The sequence below is a fragment of the Calonectris borealis genome, chromosome 9 (genome assembly GCF_964195595.1).
Source record: "Calonectris borealis chromosome 9, bCalBor7.hap1.2, whole genome shotgun sequence".
NCBI classification, from domain to species: Eukaryota; Metazoa; Chordata; class Aves; order Procellariiformes; family Procellariidae; genus Calonectris; species Calonectris borealis.
The window spans coordinates 2,199,442-2,218,993 of NC_134320.1; the positions used below are offsets into that span (position 1 = coordinate 2,199,442).

General features: G+C 57.1%; 1 protein-coding gene and 1 long non-coding RNA gene across 2 annotated transcripts in view; both read right to left on the reverse strand.

The window, feature by feature from the left end:
- Positions 1-7,537: 7,537 nt before the first annotated feature.
- Positions 7,538-17,568, reverse strand: LOC142085708 (uncharacterized). The gene is made up of 2 exons (XR_012674789.1): positions 17,428-17,568; positions 7,538-7,898 (listed from the first exon to the last, which is right to left on the reverse strand). It is a non-coding gene; the product is annotated as an uncharacterized LOC142085708 (long non-coding RNA).
- Positions 17,569-17,961: 393 nt separating this feature from the next.
- EPHB1 (EPH receptor B1) overlaps positions 17,962-19,552 on the reverse strand; it is a 47,716-nt gene continuing 46,125 nt past the window's right edge. The window contains exons 14-15 of the mRNA XM_075157878.1: positions 19,191-19,346; positions 17,962-18,806 (exon numbers count right to left, since the gene is read on the reverse strand). Of these exons, the coding sequence (XP_075013979.1) occupies positions 18,698-18,806; positions 19,191-19,346 (265 nt within the window). The 3' untranslated portion in view covers positions 17,962-18,697. The remainder of the gene's footprint in view (positions 18,807-19,190; positions 19,347-19,552) is intronic.

A 19,552-nucleotide genomic window follows, 5' to 3' on the forward strand; every position in this document is an offset into this window, starting at 1 on the left:
AGCCGCCGCCTCCCGGGCAGGCTCATACCCCGGGCCCGTGGGGGAGAGGGGCGAGTCGCCCGCCACGAGCAGGAGGCTCCTGCAGAGGAGCTGAATCTGCCCCTGCGCGTGGGGGTAGCACCCACACCTACGTCTAGCCGCCCGGGGCATTCACGTTCCTGGGAGAACAGGCTGGAAATCGGTGTTTGCTGCTCCTCAGGAGGCTTCCTCTGCTCCCGGGGGTGCAGCGATGGCTACCTCTTCCAGCAGAGAAGGGTCTTGGCTGCTGACACCTCCGTCGGCTCGGCCCCGTGGCGGCCACAGCCCCCTCCCGGCACCACCCAGCACCCTGCAGGCTTATTCCCCCGCAGCCCAGTCCAGCAGTGCTAATTAGTTTAGGCTCAGAGGCGACCTTGCCTGTCACTTAGGCTTATTAGGCAGGGTTCGGCGCTCCCAGCCCCGAGCTGGTTCCCGGCTATCGCACGCATCACACCTCCCTTCATAAATCCTCCCCGAGCTAAAAACAGCCCTGACCTGACACCTCCTGCCCTGGTACACACTGCTTCTCTCCACAGCTGGGGCTTAGCAAGAGGGAAAAGTCTAAAAGGGGTCCAGCAGAAAGCGGAGCAGTGGGACATGCACAAGGAAGGAAATAAGAGCTGAGCACTGCAAAAAGATGCTGACTCAGCACACCGCGCGGCCACCTGAAGAGCGAGGGAACACGGACAGTTGGGGAAGGCAAGGAGCCTGGGGCTACCAGGAGCGCTGGAGGGCACAGTGCCCAGAAAAGAGGTCCAACGGAGAGGGAAATAACGTCTGTGGACCCTGGTGCAATTCAGAAAGCGCAGAAGAGGGGAGGGAAGCTTATCAAGGAATGCCTGCAGCAGCAAACGGGAACGGGGGCCAGGTGAGGATGGGATTCTCCTGCACCCTGGGTGGGTCCTGGCGTGCCCACGGGCGAGCCTGGGGCCACGGTTACAGCTACGGACAGACCTGAGCTTCGTGCCTGTGTCGGGGTGTCGGGGACAGCAGGTCCCAGACAAATAACCCACGGGGTTTCTCCCTGACTTGTCCTGAGGAAAAAATCCCACGGTGGTGGATGAAGCTGCTGAGGTGGTTTTATGCTTCATCTGGTTACACTTGTTTTAAGAAATCGCATGTGTGCGCTGTCTGGTGACCCCCGCCGATCGACACAGGAGCCGCTTTAAGAACAGGCTCGGCTGCCTCCCGCCAGAAACCGGGTGTTAATGCCTTAGTTGGACGTGCATTTGGGGAGCCATCAGAGACCCGGCGGGCGTGCAGAGCTGCACCCTCTTCTGCAGCATTAAGGCAGACGGACTTCCCCAAGTGCGCAGGCAGCAGTCCCGTGGTGGAGTCACCACGCATGATATTGCACCCATATATATACCCCATGCAACGCCACAGGCTTGGGGAAGAGCGGCTGGAAAGCTGCCCGGAGGAAAAGGACCTGGGGGTGCTGGTTGACAGCCGGCTGAACATGAGCCGGCAGTGTGCCCAGGTGGCCAAGAAGGCCAACGGCATCCTGGCCTGTATCAGGAATGGTGTGGCCAGCAGGAGCAGGGAGGGGATCGTGCCCCTGTACTGGGCACTGGTGAGGCCGCACCTCGAATCCTGTGTTCAGTTTTGGGCCCCTCACCACAAGAAGGACATGGAGGTGCTGGAGCGTGTCCAGAGAAGGGCAACGAAGCTGGTGAAGGGCCTGGAGCACAAGTCTGATGGAGAGCGGCTGAGGGAGCTGGGGGTGTTCAGCCTGGAGAAGAGGAGGCTGAGGGGAGACCTCATCGCGCTCTACAACTCCCTGAAAGGAGGTTGTAGTGAGGTGGGGGTTGGTCTCTTCTCCCAAGTAACAGCGATAGGACGAGAGGAAATGGCCTCAAGTTGCACCAAGGGAGGTTTAGGTTGGACATGAGGAAAAATTTCTTTACTGAAAGAGTGGTCAGGCCTTGGACCAGGCTGCCCAGGGAAGTGGTGGAGTCCCCATCCCTGGAGGTATTTAAAAGCCGTGTAGATGAGGCCCTTAGGGACATGGTGCAGTGGGCATGGGGGTGTTGGGCTGACGGTTGGACTCGATGATCTTAGAGGTCTTTTCCAACCTTAATGATTCTGTGATTCTGTGATTCATATGTTTGCAGAGCCAAGCAGGCAAGTAAATGCTAAATACAGGAGGGAAGGTGGGTCTCCCGGGAGGAAGGTGCCGCTGGGATGAAGGCTGAGCAGGGAGCACCAGCACAGGGACCAGTACTGGGGTGGGTACCGTCTGCCCTCCTGCTGGGACACCCGGAGCTGGCTGAGCGCTCACGGCCACCGCAGGGTGCACTGAACACGCCGGGTGCCAAACTCGGCCGGTCCATGGCAAACCAGAACTCCTCGCCTCCCGCGGTGCCTACGTGGCTTTGAAGTCCCCGAATCCGTGCTCGAACTCGCTGTGTATAAAGAATATATAATACCCCATCTCCCTCATAAGGGCATCGGGAAATAAATTCATTAGTGTTTATAAAGAACTAAGAAACTCTGATTAGAGAGCCATGGAAAAAGCCCACAAGGGAAATGAATAATTCGCAGCGCTGTGCTGAGAAGGCGCACGGTAAATAATGCATGGGCTGCGCGTGGCGCCAGGAGATAAAAGACTTGGGAGCAGCTCCAGCGCCGCGTGCCGAGTGCGGCAGAGGTCCAGGGAGGGCAAAATGTCCTCTCGGCTGGGGTGATGAACGACCACCTCCTAGCACCGGGAGGTGAGGGGTATTTGGGGGTTTTGGGGAGCCCAGCTTCGCGCTTTCCGTGTTCCTTCGGTGGCAGCTGGCTGGGGAGTGGGCAGCAGCCTGTGCCAGGCAGGGTGCAGCAGCACAACAGGGCCCTTGCTGAGCCCCGAGTCCCCTGTCTTTAGCCCTCCTGTTTGTGCATAACCAGAAATAAGGGCTTGCTGCTCCTACGTGAGCCGGGCTGAAGCTACCCCCCCCAACCCCACCCGCAGCGCGGCTCTGCCGTCAGGCCGGGCGGAGGGGGGCTAGCAAGGAGGCACCAGCATCCCCAGCGGATCCACAAGCAGCAGGGACAGTCCCCGATGGCTGGGGTGACAGCAGAGACAATTTCCCACCCAGGTTAACGCCAGCACCCTGGTGCACCTCGTAGCAGAAAGCATTGCCCACTCTTCCAGGGCCAGACGGGTGCAAGAGGTGCTGCCGAAGGGCTGGGAAGCACCCTGCATCCTCTCCATCGCTGGTGGGGCAGAGGAGCCCAGCTCCCAGCAGAGGAGCAGCTCGAAGCTGTCTTCCCTCCTGCCCGAATCACAGGAGGTGCACCCTTTGCCCAGTTAGCCTGGTGAGAGCGCGTTACTGGGAGCTTCATGCAAAACGCCCGGAGACATCCTCTGCAGAGGAGAGGTGTTGCAAGTTGAAGCTGTTGCTACCGATTTGCTCATTCCCTTGCTCACCATGCCCAGGGCGCCGGCACAGCCGATGCTGCGGGCAATCCCTTGGCGGAGACGCACAGTGGCCTCACGCCAGAGCGCGAGCAGAAGCAATCGCAGCAAGGGGTTGCCCAACCGGCTCTGAAACAGGGCTGGGGGTTTCGATCCCCGGCGCTGGCGGTGGCTCTGGGGGCAGCGAGGGGGGTGGCCGTGCAGGCTTAATCGAGGCGGTAACTGGAAACCAGCTAAAAGCAGCTGAGTGGAGTAAACCCTGCCCTGTCCCGAGCACCTTGGGGTGCAGGGAGGATGCAAGCCGTGCATGTGCGCGGCTGTGCGTGCACACACAGGTTCGTGCATGCATGTGCACGTTGCTTGGGAGGTGTATGCGGTGTGACCTGACAAACAGAAACAAGCAATTCGGCTGGGGACAGGAGGTGGCTTTCTTGAGCGCATCCCCCAAAACCTCTCCCGCAGGGCCTGGAGGAGATTTCGACACAGTGGCAACCTCAGCCCTGCTCCATCTGAGCCCTCCTGGCTCCGGCACAGACTCTCCAGCACCGCTGCAGCCTGCCTGCCTTGTCCTCCAGGAAAAACTCAGCACTTTTAATAGGCTTTATTGGAGATGAGGCACCTCCAATAATTCCAGCAGATGCTGCCATTTAATGCGGGTTGGCACATAACTTTATAATCAGACCATATTGCTCCAATTACAATTTAGCCTATAGTCCTCTTGGGTTTGTCTTTTATTTGTCTTTCATTGCCAAGCGCGGGAGGGAGGGGAGGTGGGAGAGGACTGGGGACGTGCGTGTCTCCGACCTCCCCCTCCCTCACTGCCACGTCTCTCGGCGCAGCCGGTACCTTCCCGGTTCGTCTCGTCCCCCGGGCCAGGGCCGTCCTCAGGCCAGAGCTGTGCCCCGCGCCTTGGTTTGCGGGGAGCCGCTCGCCCCAGAGCCCTCAGCACCAGCAAAAAAATCACGGGCTGTCACGGGAGAGTGTTTTAAAACCCTTAAAAAGGCAGCTTTTCTCCTCTCGGCAGGGCGCGGGATGGGGAAAGCCTGGTCGAGCCTCAGTGGGGGTCATCTTTGTCCCTGGAAGGACAAAGCGAGACCATGCGAGACTGGGGGGCCCCTTGCTGAAAGCTTGCCAGGAGGGTGGTCCCCAACTGGTCCCCATTGCTTTGGCTCCTGAAAAGCCTTTCCCTGACAGGAACCACCTGCTGCAAGGCAGCGTCGAAGGGGGCAAAGCAGCGCCAGCCCAGCCAGCAACCAAGCCCAGCCGAGCCACCAAGCTGAACATGAGCCGGCAGTGTGCCCGGGTGGCCAAGAAGGCCAACGGCATCCTGGCCTGTATCAGGAATGGTGTGGCCAGCAGGAGCAGGGAGGGGATCGTGCCCCTGTACTGGGCACTGGTGAGGCCGCACCTCGAATCCTGTGTTCAGTTTTGGGCCCCTCACCACAAGAAGGACATGGAGGTGCTGGAGCGTGTCCAGAGGAGGGCAACGAAGCTGGTGAAGGGCCTGGAGCACAAGTCTGATGGGGAGCGGCTGAGGGAACTGGGGGTGTTCAGCCTGGAGAAGAGGAGGCTGAGGGGAGACCTCATCGCGCTCTACAACTGCCTGAAAGGAGGTTGTAGTGAGGTGGGGGTTGGTCTCTTCTCCCAAGTAACAGCGATAGGACGAGAGGAAATGGCCTCAAGTTGCACCAAGGGAGGTTTAGATTGGACATTAGGAGAAATTTCTTTACTGAAAGAGTGGTCAGGCCTTGGACCAGGCTGCCCAGGGAAGTGGTGGAGTCACCATCCCTGGAGGTATTTAAAAGCCGTGTAGATGAGGCGCTTAGGGACATGGTGCAGTGGGCATGGGGGGGTTGGGTTGGTGGTTGGACTCGATGATCTTAGAGGTCCTTTCCAACCTTAATGATTCTCTGACTCTAAGTGTCTCCCACAGCTCCCGGGGGTGAACCCCCCGGGGCAGCCCCCCATTGCTCCCCACGGAGCATCGTGCCTCCCGGGGAGCCGGCCCAGCAGCGCTCGTCCTCCCCGCCCTGTGTGAGAGCAGTCCTGGCTCAATTTTCTGCTTGCGGTGGGGTAAATCAGGAGTTACTCTACTTGACGGCAATGGAGTTAGGTTGGCATCAAGCTGGTGTGCCCGAGTACCAGGTATATTGAAATTTCTGGGAGCTGCTGCAGAGTAATTGGAGCCAACGTGCCGCTTCCATTTTTCAAACCTGAGAGCCATGAAGGAAAGATTTTTCATTTTGAGAGTTAGCCTCCGTTCTGGCTGTGACAGCCGCCTCTATCTCCATTCAAAGCTCAGGAAAACTTTTTTGGACTCTGTGTGGCCTTGGTAAATGACATCTCGTTCAAGCTGGGATGCAGGCGAAGCTGCTGGCTGGTTACCCCTCCCAGGGAAAAAAAAAACAAACGTGGGGGGCCGGAGCCTGCAGCCGTACAAACCCGTATCGGCGAGGTGAGGCTCCGTCGGGGACTGCCCGGGGACAGGCAGCTGCCCGGCGAGGGCAGGACCGGCCCAAGCCCTGCCCCGGCCGTGCTCTGCTAAGTGGCTCCGGGCTCTGCCAGCGACCCCGCGCCGCCGCCCGGGCTCCCCCGCCGTCCTTCGGAGCCCCATCAAGCCACCAACCTGTCAGCAGCGCTCCTCCAGAGCCTACCAAAAGGCTATTCCCAGGCAAGCCGCTTCGGGAATGTTAAGCGCTGGCTGTAAATGTCTTTTGGTTACTTAAGAGGAAAACCTCAGGGCGACCTGTGTAAGGGATATACCCTCTCTGCACCCCAAATCCCAGAGGATTCAGGAAATGTGAACCTTCATTTAAACCACACCGGTAGCCCATTAAATCAAGTATCTACTCAATTAAGGACGCACAAACAACTTCAGCTCTGCCCTCTGTCAGCCGCTGTCCATTTGCGCCTTGCATGTCCAAAGACCTGCCAGGAGGCTGGATTTTATGGCACGGCCGCTCTGGTTTCATTTGTCAGGATGGGTTTGGCAAAAAAAAAAAAAAAAAAAAACAAAACAACAAAATCCCCCAAAACAGTTACTTTGGGCCAGAAATTCTCCCGCTGCGTGCAAAGCGTGAGGCAAACCTCCCCGTGCACATCTGAGCCTGGGCCAGCAGAGTCCTGCCTGCAGGGACCTGGAGCCGTCACCGTGAGCACGTCAAACTCACGCGCTCGAAAAAACCCCATAGCAGAAAACATCAGCTCTTAATGACCCCGGCGATGCAGCAAGAACTCAGAAAGATCTCTTGATAGCGGCCGTGAGAAAGCCCCGCATCAGCTGTACCACTGATCCGAGAATTACAGGGCAGCAGAGACCTCAGGGACGGGCCAGCCCCACCCACAGCTGAACCAGCCTTCGCCTCCCTCCCTGTAAGATCACCCCAAAACCACGGGGCATGGGAAGCCCGTACCCCCCGCCTCGAAAGCTCTCCCAGTAGCAGCTCCTCTTTCTGAACCCCAGCTACCTGGGTGGTGGTTGCATACTTCTAAATCTATCCATTTACAAAACTTCCCCGGTTGAGCCCTCATGGCTGGCTGGAGGATGTTCCCAGTGGTCACCAGTGCCCTCAGGCAGCATCACCTGGATGGGCTGCGCGGTCCCAGCTGGATAAAATACCCGAGCGTAGCTGATGCAAAAGGAAGAATCCATTTTCCTGCAATCGTTTACCGTAATCCTTAAGGCGAGCAGGTTCAAGCTGAGCATCGGCCTTTTAATCGACAGGCTCCAGCAAGACTCGGGAAGCGAGGAGCCGCCGTGCTCCCCCAGTGAGGACGGCACTTTCATCCCAGTCAGCACTTCCACCGTGGCTTCCCTGAGCGATTGCACATGAGGGCTTTGAAATGTACTTTGCAGAAAAAGCCATGCCAAGAAAATTCCTTCTCCTGGCTTTTTGCAGCGAGCAGCCTCCGATAGGGATCGCTGAGAATAAAGTCACTTCATTTATAAACCGGAGAGCCAAATCTGATAGACATCAAAATTCGAGGTAAGTCAAGGAGCAATGGAGCGCTGCCAGTTCCCCAAATGAATATTCATGGCAAATATTCACCCAGCTCCGAGCTGAAAAGAAACCGGCAGCAGAAAGGCTGTCGCTGGGAAGGGGAAGGAGAGGGATCAGCCTTATTTCATCATTTTTATTGAGTGCAATTTTCTCTTTAGTACAATATTCTCTGAAAGTTACTGTTACAAACTCCGACAATTTCAACACAATCAACAAAGTGGGGAAGGGGAGGGGGGAGAAGGGCAAAAAAAATTACAAGGGGTGAAATCTTTTACAGACATCTCACTGGTTATGTACAGGACAGGGTACGGCCGGCTGGCACGGGGCACGCCACGGCTCGGGGGGGACGGGGCTCCCGGGGCGCTGCGGAGACCTCCCGGCTCATCATCTTGTGGGTGGCGGGGGGAGCAGTCCCCGGGGACCGGTGTCAAGCCCCTCTCTGTCGCTGCTGCCCGGCTGCAAAGCTGGACCTCACGCCCCTGCAAGGCAAGAGGGAGGGAAAGGAGAAGAGGGTGAGAATAAGCACGTCCCACGCTCGGAGATGCAGCACCCCAAAAACGCAGGCTGCTCCTTCGCAGCCGTCCCCTGCGGCCGGCGGGGACTGCACCCCCCGAAACCCAAAGACTTCTGACAGCAGATACAGCCTCCCCCCGAAAAAAAACCAACACAAAAAGCAGTGATTAATTAATACGCTGGCAGAAAAGTGACCAGTTCACTGAAAGCTCTCAATTTTTCCTTGGGGGAGGGGGGGGGGAAAGGAAGGGAAGAGACGGGTTTCTTCGTGAAGCCGAGATGCTTTGGAGAGCGGAGGCCGAGACTCGATTTTGGGGGCGGAAGGGTTACCGTGTCCCCCAGCAGTGAAGATGCTTTTTCCCCCCCTTCCACTGCAATATGAGCACCCCCAGGTCTAAAGCAGGAACAAACCACCAAGCACCAAGAAATCACTTTTTCCAAAACAACAAAAACTACCCGTTTTGTCCGCTGCCAGGGGGAAACCAGAAGGTCTCGGAACCAAAAGAGCGGCCCCAGGAGCACCTCCTTCTCACCCTGCAACCAAGAAGTGCCACGCAGCAGCAAAATCCCATTATTTAGCCGCTTCGGAGAGGAAAAGATGCTTTTAATATACAATTGCACCTTTGAAACATAAAGGTGCCACATTAAATAACAAAGCAATTGACCGCTGCGTCCCTTCGCTGGGCCACCAATAACCGGGGCTCGCTGGCGTAATTATTGCCGGGCGTCTCTGTGCCTCTCCGAACATACCCACGCTTTAAAAAAAAAACTCCAGCTGTGTCTGACATTTTGCTCCTATTAAAATTCACCATTCTGCTGAATGAAAATCATTTTTTTAGCAAACCCAGGCAGCAATGAAACTTTTATTTAGTAATTTAGTGTTTGGCAGAAAAAGGGGCATGGGAGAAAGGGTGAGGGAAATTGAGATTATCTTAAAAAAAAAAAAGCTTTGGCTGGGGAAAAGATATCGCCGTGTATTTCTTAACATTAACATTAATGGGAGCAGAAGAGCTAAATGGCTGGGAAAAAGCGACAACAGAAATACAAATACTGTTTTACAAAAGGCAGCAGAGGCAGGGCGCAGCAGACGATGCTGAAGACGCTGCTGAGCCGGGCGGGTCCCCGGGGACCGGTATAAATCAGGGTGGTTGCACCCCAGGCAGTGAGGTGACAGCGATTTATATCGGCTGTGGATTCGGCCACATTAAAGCTGAAGCCGAGCGATGGCTCCGGCCCCGGGCGCTGCTCCCGGCTCCGCCGCCGCCTTCCCCCCGCGGCCTTTCCCAGCTCGTTTAGCCGTAGCCACCCAACCTGCCCGGCAGCAGCAGAGCCGGGGAAGGCTTTGGGGGTTTATATTCCCCTGGGGAGCCTGCGCCTTCCCCGGGGTGGCGGCTGCCGGCTCGGCTCTCCCACGGCAGCTGCAGCCCTTCCCTTCGTCCTGGGGCATGAGCCGGAGGCAGTTAGGGATGATTTGAGCCGATCCCGAAGGATCGATCCCAAAGGACCCGAGGGAGAGGTCATGAGCAGCCGGGGGAGGATGGGGAGGGGACAGCGCGGTCGAGCACCCCCCAGGTACGCAGCCACCGAATCCCCCCCGCGTCGCACATCCTCCTCCCCGTGCTCCGGCGCGGGAGCCCCTGCCCAGCCGTGCGGCGCGGAGGGCTTTGATCTCCGCCTGTAAGCGTTGGCGTGACACAAACAGCAACAGAAAGGCCACGTTTGTGAGATGGGAAGGCATCCCGTGAGGGAAGGCGTCATCAGCATCGGCGTGGCCGTAGGGGAGCGAACGGCGCGGTTGGGATGCAGGCGGCGTGCCGGCCCCGGGGCGCTCTCCCTTTCCCTGCTCATGGGAACGGGGCAGAATCACAAATACCCAAAACGATCAAAGGATGGACGGCACTGCACACCCAGCTGCTATTCCCGAGCTCTGCCGCGGAAAAGGGGAGCAGCAGGTGGGAGCGGGGAAGGGATGGAGGCATGCGCGGAGCTGCCCCAGCTCCGGGAGCCACCGCTGTGTCACTAACCACTCCTGCGAGCCCTCCCCAGGGCTGCTGCCCTCGCCCAACCCTTTTGCAAAGGGCAGTGGCACCTCGCTGCCCTTCCCCTGGGACATCGGGGCAGGAGCCTCCCAGCGCCCCGTCCCCACCCGGGGCCAGGACACGGGCAGTAACCCCAGCCAAAAGACCGGAGCCTGAGTCCCAGACCGCCGGCAGCCTCCGGCTGTGGACACCTCCCCAAAATATTTATGCTGGGGAATCTGAAAAGAGTTCAGCCGAAGCACGGTGAGGAAAAATAAGCAAATGAACTGATGTGCGCACGTTTCGCGGTCGCCGGCCCGTGGAAGCCCCCACAAGGCTCCAGTCCGTGTTTCCGACGCGAGGCTCACCTTGTTCCTCAGACAACACTTGGCATGGTCTGCACCTCCCACCGTCAGTCCCGCTCGGCACTAATTAGCATTGATAATTGCACTGATGGTGACCATAATTTTCCTGCCCTTTCTCCCCACCTTCGCGCAAGGGTTCAATTGCCTAATGAGACCCCTGAGGATAATCAGCGGGAGAGGAGCAGGTTCGCCCCCACCGTGATGTCAGCTCCCGGGCAAGGTGCGGGGATGGGATTGCGGAGAAGGGAAAGCCACAGCCCGGGCCGGCAGACGGGGAAAGCTGCCGAGCCTTGTTTACTTGAAGACACGGAGAAAAGTTCACGCCAATTAATTTTTTTAAGTGGATAGGCATTAATCCCCCTAACATTTATCTAGAATTAACGCAGCCTTAAGTAGATTTTTGCCTAATCCACTGCCCCAAAAGGGCACGTCTGTTTTGGGAACGAGCGGAGTTCAGCTAATCCACTTAAAATTCACGCAGCTGGTTTGTTCAGATTAACCTCCGCCAGCATTTCCCTCCAGAGGCGGGCCAGGAGACCTCAACGCCTCTGCCACCGGCGGGGCCACCCCGGCCACGGTCATCTCATCTAGCAACAGCACTGGTTCCTTCTCCACTTGCTGCCTGTGTGTTAGGGAGCGCTTGGACCCAGCGATGTCCCTAAAACAGCCACTACAGCAGAGCCACACGTGGGGGGGGGGACAGCCAGGGGCTTCAGGGTGTTTTTAAATGCTGGTGGCCAGAGAGGAGAAGGGCAGAAGCAGCGGAGATGCTCAGACACAGGCAGGGAGGGAGCGGGCAGCTCTGCCCAGGCTGGAGGGATGCTCGCGGTGCTGCTCCGCGGAGGACAGCCAGCCAAAGCCCTGTGGCACAGGTGGCCCTGGGACACCATCCCCAGAGTGCCAGCAGCTCTGACAACCCAGAAAGACCCAGGTGAAGGTCAGACGCACTCCCCTCCCCAGCACTGATGTGCTTCTCTGATGCGAACCAGGAGACCAGATTTAACGCCATGGATGCTTACAGCCCCCGGTGACACGTGCCTGGTTCTCATCTCGCTTCTCCTCCCACCACGGGCAGCAGAGGAGGTCCTCTCCTGACCAGAGCAGCCGTGTTCTGCTCCTCTTTCCACGCCAAGCCCTGAGATGGCAACGCAGCCCACCGGGGTCCAACGACAGAGAGACATGAGCCAGCAGACCTCCCCCGAGATGCAGATGCAGAGCCAAAACCCCAGGGTGTCAAAAATGGGAGCGCGCAACACGACAGCAGCTCTCACACCTCCCCGAGACAGGTTGTGGAGGAGGCTGAGCTGGGCTGGGACAGGCACAGCCAGTCCCCCACCGCAGGAGGGTTGGACCCCCCTGGATCTTTAAAGGTGCCTTCCAACCCAAACCAATTCTATGAAAAACAGAAGCCGAAATGGGAGCAGCGGGGAAACCGCTGACAGGATGAAACACCTCACCACGGGAGTCCTCTCGCGTGGACTTCGCCTCTCCTCCACCACCACTCAGAAAGTTTCTGGCTCTTCCGAAATCAAGAGGAACCTCACTGGGAACCACCGGAGAAGGTCTCCTTCAGGCTCTTTGAAAATAATTTGGAAGGCACCCAAGCTGTAATTAGACCAGCATCCATCCTGGCAGGATCTTTCATACAAGAGGCACCACAGCAGATGATGACACGGGCGTTAAACAACCCCCGGCGGCTCCTCGAGCAGTGGGGACGTTACGGGAGCAGGAGACACGCAGCACCTGGATGGGGGCACGAGCTGGATGTGAACCCCTGGCCCCAACCGCCCGCCTTTCCACCTGCAGTTTAACGAGGACGGGTGGCCTTGGAGCTACAGTATATTTCTGAGAGCTTGAAAATCTGCCGCAGGGTCTGTAAATCCATTCCTCATCTTCGAAACCCATTGAACCTTTTTTTTAAAAGTCAAATTCAATGTTTAAGAGAAATGATTTCCAAGTGAACACAGAGTGGCTCAAATATATCAGCAGCTTTTATAGATCAGAGGCAAAAGCCTTAATTCAGACCCTAACGAACGCAAATGTGTCTGTCCCCATCGCAAAACAACAGCGTTTGTGGGGGTGCAAAAAAACCCTTCGTCGGTGATGCCCAATGATTTATCCCAGGCCACGGGCCAGCCGTGATGCTCCGCTGGCTCCCACGGGGACGTCCTCGGCCAGCAGGGAGGGACGCAGGCAGGGATGCAGGCAGCTTTATCGATGCGACCTCTGCAAACAACCCTCCCCTCCCTCCGAATCCAACACCCCCGAGCAGCATCCTCCGCGCCGGCTCGTTGGGAAGACGCTGTCGCCCTGCAGAGGAGCGGAAAGCAGAAGAGAAGATCCCGCGGGGCTCGGGCCGGCGTGCAGGGAGCTCCTGGAGCAGAGACGGAGGAGAAGGGAAGGGGGACTGGGGGAACGACAGCCCTGCTTTCTCCTAGGAAAAGGAGCATTACAAGCACCAAAAGCTGACAGGCTCAGAAATAATGGTCTGAGCTCGCTCTTACTTAAAAACTGGCTGCCTGCTGTTTTCATCGCAAGCCCCGCTCTGACTTGCAGCAACATTTAAAATTAAATATACATAAGTGCTTTCAAAGAACTGTTAATTTGAAGGTCATTAAATGGCATAAAATACATTCCTTTTTTTTCGAGAAAGAGGCACATAATAATGCTATTAATACATGCTCCTCTTCCACGTTGAAAAGCTGGCTCTCGCCCTGGATGTGGAGGGGCTGAGTTCACCTTCGCTTGCCGCGGGATGACGTCTCATTTTAATTACTGCTATTGAGAAAGCTGCTGTCTCCTCCATCGCGTGCGGCACAGCCCGTCGGGGACGGGGTTTTGTAAAAGACAGGGCAAAGCCCAGGGGGAAACAATGCACCAATGGGGATTTTTGGGGGGCGGGGATGAGGGGAACAGCACAGAGGGGCTGGCACCGGAGGACACAGAAGGGCGGGGGCAATGCGAAGCCAGCTGGCAACACCCAGATGTGACCATCTTGCCCACCGATTCTCACACCGAGACCTTGGGCCGAGCTCACAGCAGAGTTTTTGTAGCAAAAAGTCCCTTTTTTGATGTAATGCCACATGCAAAAAAGAGAAAGCCGACACAGACACACAAAAAAAAACCCTAAAAAAGACACAAAAGGGATGAGGTTTTTGCAGTTGCCATAGAAATGTAGAAAAGGAGCTGACAACTGCAAAGCGTTTCCGTGAAAGGACGGGATCAGGGGCGAGCGCGAGGCGGGCTCACTCGAAGCAACCCGGGCGAGCGGCCGCATCCGCGTGCCGCTGCTCAGCGCAGAGGCGGGATGCAGCCAGAGGAGCAAGGCGCCACGGCCACGCATCAGCTACAAGCGGTGGCTGGGGACCAGGATCTGCCCCAGGGGGATCTACCAGCCAAGGGCACCTCCCAGCACCAGCACCTGGCAGATGAATCCACCAGGACCTTGCGTGATGGATGAACCCCAGCCCGGAGGAAAGGTCTGTGAAGTTGGCTCGCTTCAATTAGAAATGCCTGTTTTCTTCCTTTTATTTCTGTGCAAACCAAAACTTTGGGGGAAAAAAAATAATTTTTGAGCCATCCCTTCCCCTTTGGGATCAAAGAAAGGAACTCCAACGCCGACCATAGCACGGATCATAAGAAGATGTGAAATGGGAGCTTTCATTTTTAGACCACACTTAGTGGTTTCATTTTTCTTCTTTTTTTTCACTGGTTCTTTTCCCACATTTGGCAGAGCCCCTCCGCGTTGGCAAAGCATCCAACGGACCCAAATCTGCATCAATCCTCGGTCCACCAAAAAAGCAGCAGTAGCTGTAAGGCAGAGCCTCCTGCCCAGGTCCCACCACAGCCTGGGGATCCCGCCCCATCTCCACACAAAGCAAAGACGGAGCATCTCAACAGCTTCTCCATCACATCACCCATGGAAGAGACTTCTTGAATGACTTGGACAGTGCAGTCACAAGGCTACGGCCAAGTGCCCGGGAGTCTCCTGTTGATGCGGAAAAGTGAACGTTGGCAGCAAGCCTTGACTTAAGAGGCACCTCTTCGATGGTGCCCTGCACCTCCTACCCCGGTGAGAGCCTCCTCCTTGGCATCTGACAAAGGAAAAGAAGGGCCAGTCCAGGGACACTCAACCCTGCCATCATGGCCAGGCAGGGATAACGCTGTCACTCCTGGACAGAAAGGCTTCGCGGTTTGGAAAACTTATTTTCCTTGAAAAAGCGACCTCTAAAGAAACAAAATCGTCTGACAAAAGTCCTCTGAATTTTTTAATGTTTTTCTTTCAATAAAAAGCAAAAATATGGCTATTTTGCATTTTCCCCCTTGTTTTCCATTATCAGATCAGAAAACTGACAGCTTTTGGTGAAATCTTCCATTTTGGATGAAAAGTCTTCTACTGAAAGGCAGGAGAGCAGGTGGCCTATGGTGGCCCTCCCTCAGGTATCATCTTGACAGCAACCCCCTTGGCCAACCATGCCTCATCACCGAAGGGATTTGTTTGCACCACCTTCGGTCTCCTTGCTCAGCCCTGAGCACCGTCAACCTGCTGCTGGGCTCTCGCGTGACCCTGGAGGGGACATCTCCAGGCCCCTGAGCCACCGCTGCTGGACTCACCCCATCCACGCAGAGATGCCACGCTCATGGCAAGGGCTGGTTAGAAGAGGTGTGATATGGAAATCGCCTGCCACGACACAGCCCAGGAGATGTCAGATGTTGGCTGGCTGGGAAAGAGCAGCAGGGTGGCAAGAGCAACAGCCCCGGCAACGCCAGCGGCCACCACCGTGGCCATGTGTCACGAGATTAGGATGGTACACGAAGCTTCTCTGGGGCTGAGACCGGTCTGGAAGACATCACCGAGACCGGTCTGGAAGACATCACCTCCTCACCCAGCCCATGGAGCACCAGGGAGGCTGCATGAGGCCAGCCCCGACACACCCCTTTACTCGCAGCACTGCTCCGTTTCTCCTTGCTTTCCAGCCAAAAGAAGAGCGGGCAAGCGCTGGGCTGAGTTAGCCATCAGCAGGGTGTAACGAGGGTTTGGAAGGCATCCCACAAATTTTAAGAGGTCAGGATGGACCCCCCTGTGCCCTGCACTGTGCAAACGCTGCGCCGCTCTCAGCCGAAGCCTCTCCCCGCTCCATCGGCCGCAGTCCCGGGGCCCAGATGTGTTTCCTTCCCACGCTGGCAACCACAGCGCAAGTTCCTCCCCGGCCAGAAACCCGCCGACAGCCACCCTCCCACACGCAGGGAGAGCGGTGGCACTTTGTCCACGGCTGCTTTGCAGCAGGGGCAAGTCGAGGGCTGGGGAAGGCGATGAGCATCGTCCGCCCCAGGAAATCGAACCAAGATTTAAAGCAGGACCCAGCACCTCCGAGGGCATCCAAGCACCTGGACAGCCGGTTTCTCCATTCGTGGGTACCCAGTCTGCTGGGCCGGACGGGCAGGACTGAATGCTTCATATGAAAGGTTTTACGTTAAAGAAGGGCTGCAGTGCCATCGCATCGTCCCGCCAGCCCCAGGCGCAGAGCGAGGAGGATGCCGAGCGGCGCTGCAGGACCAGCTGCCTCGCAGGTGCCTGCACGGCCGGGCGACACGCGGCAGGGGAGCCGTGAAGGTAGAGTTTTGATATTTAGCCTGTGTCGCTGTCATTCGTTTCTTTAAATGCCTTTAGCTTCCTTCTAATAAAAGAGAAATCATAAAAAAAACCACAAAGGATCCTTCACCGCCGGCGAATATCAATGCAGTGAGGTGGTGTATTAGTATGCACGGCGCCCGCTCCATCTGCATGTTGTATTCGGCGTGACAACATCCTGGAATACAGATTTGGGCCGTGAGTATCCCACGAGGTATTAGCGATCGTCTATCAGACAGGACGAGGAGCAGTCCCTGCTGTTGTAAACAAGGGGTGTTTTTCTCTGCCTCTTTCTCTGGGGGGAGTTCGGTGATTTGAAACAAGCTCCTTCCTGCATCTTGTTAGTTCCTGTTCCTCAGCAGAGCGGCGGGTCATCTTCCTTAGACAACTAAAGAAATAAAACTGGAGGTGTAAAGAGCACCCCATCACCTGGGTCCTTCATCTGCTGGTGGTGTCAGCCGCCATCCTCCGGAACCGAGCACGCGCTCCCCGCAGGACACACGGAGGTCCCCCAGCCAGAGCGCCCCGATAGCCCCGGCACGGGGGACAAAACGCACGCCCAGGAGATGTGGGCAGGCGCTGGCAGCAGGCAGAGGAAAGGCTCGTCCCCTCGTGTTCGGTGGCAGCAAGGAGATCTGGTGAGGCATCTCCATGGCACAGATGGATCCCCTGGTGCAGACAGACATGGAGCAATCCCACGGTGCGGATGGGCGTGGGGCATCCCCATGGCAAGGACAGCCCAGGAGCAAACCCACAGCGCAGATGGACACAAGGCATCCTCATGGAACTGATGGACGCGGGGCATCCCCACGGCACAGACAGATGCGGGCGCGCCCACGGCACAGACAGACACAAGGCATTGCCATGGCACAGCTGGATGCGGGCATCCCCGTGGCACAGCTGGATGCAGGGCATCCTCACGACATGGATGGACGCAGGGCATCCCCCACGGCGCAAGCAGATGTGGGGCATCCCCACAGCGGGGATGAAGGCGTGAGTAGCACGGAGGGTTTCTCGCACACGTACGAACGACCGCGCCACCCGATTACAGCAGGGACCGGCGGCCCTCGGGGCGCAGCTGGGCAGCCCGCCCGCGCCGCCGCTCCCCCTGCCACATGGGTGCTGCTTGCTGCCAGCGTGGTGCCTGCAGGAGCGCGGTGATGGATCATTACAACTCGCACACAACCGTCTAAGTAAAAGCCTTATTAAGAGTTCATTCATTTTATAAACTCTCGGCGCGATCCACAGAGGGAAGTTAGATTGCCCAGTCTTACAATATTCTGCGTAAACACTGACACGCGCCTAGTAATTTTAACTAGATCAATTTGCAAAGGAGACCAATGGCGGAACAGGGGAAAAAAAAAAATCAAATTAAACACGGGGAAACATTCACTGGGAGAGGCTTTAAGGAAGCGAGCTGAAAAACAGAGGAGGAGGACGGATGGATGGAGAGAAAGGTACACGAGACAAACGGACCTACCTCTGAAGCCATGAAACCTAAGTCTGTAATTCAGTATCAAAATCCTTAGGTCAGCAAGATGGGGGGAAAAAAGTTCTCCATAGCCATCTTCCGCGCATCGCCCAGGCTCTGGAGGCCTTAGCAGTCTGTTTCCCAGAGCATCTCTCCTCCTTCTCCAGCAGTCACCAACCCAGTCACAACCATGCGGCGGCTCCTCCGGTCCCGTCCCGTCCCCGCCGCGCCGGCCGGCCCTTTGCGTCCTCCTCCCCGCCTGCAGGATGCCGAGCACTTGCTTCGCCGCTGGGCGCTTCCCCGCTACCTCCTGCTCCCGGGGGGCTGCGGGCACCACCCCGGGGCCCCCGCGCCCCCCGGGCTGGGAACCAGCCGGCCGCCGGCCGCAGGGTCGGCGGTGATCTTCGGTTAGGGACAAGCAGTGAGTCCACGGTTAAGTTGACAACGTACACACGCGCACGAGCGCACACACACACGGGAACACCTCTTTCCGTTTCCAGGATGGATTATTATTATTTTTTTTAATCCTTTTTTTTCCTTTTTGCAAAAAAAATGCAAGCAAAAGAGAAAAAAAAAAAACCCAAGGTTTTCTATTGAAGGTACATCTCTTCTTCAATATGAAGACATTAACTGGATTGAGTCGGATCCCCCATGCAGTGATCAGCGAAGTCCTTTGGTAGTTGCCAGAGCGGCACCCGGATAGGACGGCAGGGAGCTGCGGAGACATCTGAGGACACTTCCACCCGGTCCATGAGCAGAGAGGGGAGCGGAGTGAGCAGGAAAAGCCAGGGCAGGGAGGGAGGGCGAAAGAAGAAAGAAAAGGAAGGTGGTTTCTCCGGACAGGACGCTCCATCTCGTGCCTCTCCCTTCCCCGACAGGCCCTTTCTCCTTCTCAGTTTCGACCACTGCTCACTGGTGGTGGGATTGGAGTCTGGTCTCTAGGGTTTGGGTTTGCTTCCCCAACACAACATTGGTTTTGTCTTCATTGTTTTTCATCTTTGTTTTTTTTTGTTTTGTTTTTTAAATATATGATTTGTACATATTTATATGTATTTATACGCTGTTCCCCATGACATTGGTAAGTGTGCTTCTGTTGGTGAGGAACGGAAGTCACCAGTTAGAGATGAGTCCCAGGAACATCCTTCGTCTGCGGTCACAGTCCCCAGGCAGCGGCAGCACCTCTCCAAATGCTGCCCCGTGGCACCCGTCAGTTCCTCCCCTCCCACCTCGGCCCCTCGCTGCGTGCCCTCCCCGTCCCCTCCCCGTGGAACGAGGGACGTCATGCCATCGAGGTTGGAGACTGACTCATCTGTACTCGCATGGACTGGACGCTGTTCAGGATCTTCTTCTGGTGCCCAGCCAAAGTCACCCCTATTCTCAGGAGGTCTCTGGAAGACAGACAGACAGACAGAGGAATATCAATGGGCAGCTGAGGGTTGGTCTATCTGCTTTGCCGTCTCTAAGTGAGATGAGGGATGTAAGCTCAGCTGGTCCATGCCTCTCAGCAGAAGAACAACCACCGAGCCCAAGCGCAGCGCTGTGACCATCAGTGGGGCGAGGTGGGACCAAGAGCGGGGACAACCTGCATGCTGACCCCCAGCTGGTGAACGCGGCCACCTCCAGGCTCAGGGTGCTTCTGCTGACCGCTGTGATGGACGCCCACACCCTTCCTCTGCAGGTGCCTTGCCCTGACCTCCCCACCTCCCCGCAACCCCAACTTGCCCCAGGCAGCACCCAGCTTTCAGCCAGCCCCGGCACAGCACCCAACTCACTCGGATGTCATCTGGGCGACGAGCTGCAGGGAGGTGAAACCAGCAGTCAGGAAGCTGTCCCTGTACTGGCTCATCTTCACGGCACTCAGCCAGTCGTCTACTGAGGTAAAGGCAGTGAAGTCGGGGATGGAGCGGTCGAGGAGGGGCTGAGAAGGCCTGCAACAGGACACACCGCTGGGGACAAGCCCGGCCGGCTCCGAGGGGCTGCCATGCACGAGCCCGGCCGGTGAACGGCAGTGTTCCCCAATCCACCCCCCTGCGCCCCCGTGCTCCCCCCGGCACTGCCCTGCTCCTGGCACATGCCTGAGACAAGGAAGGCCAGGAGGAAGGCCTATCCCATGGGAATACCGCTCTGCCAAGCA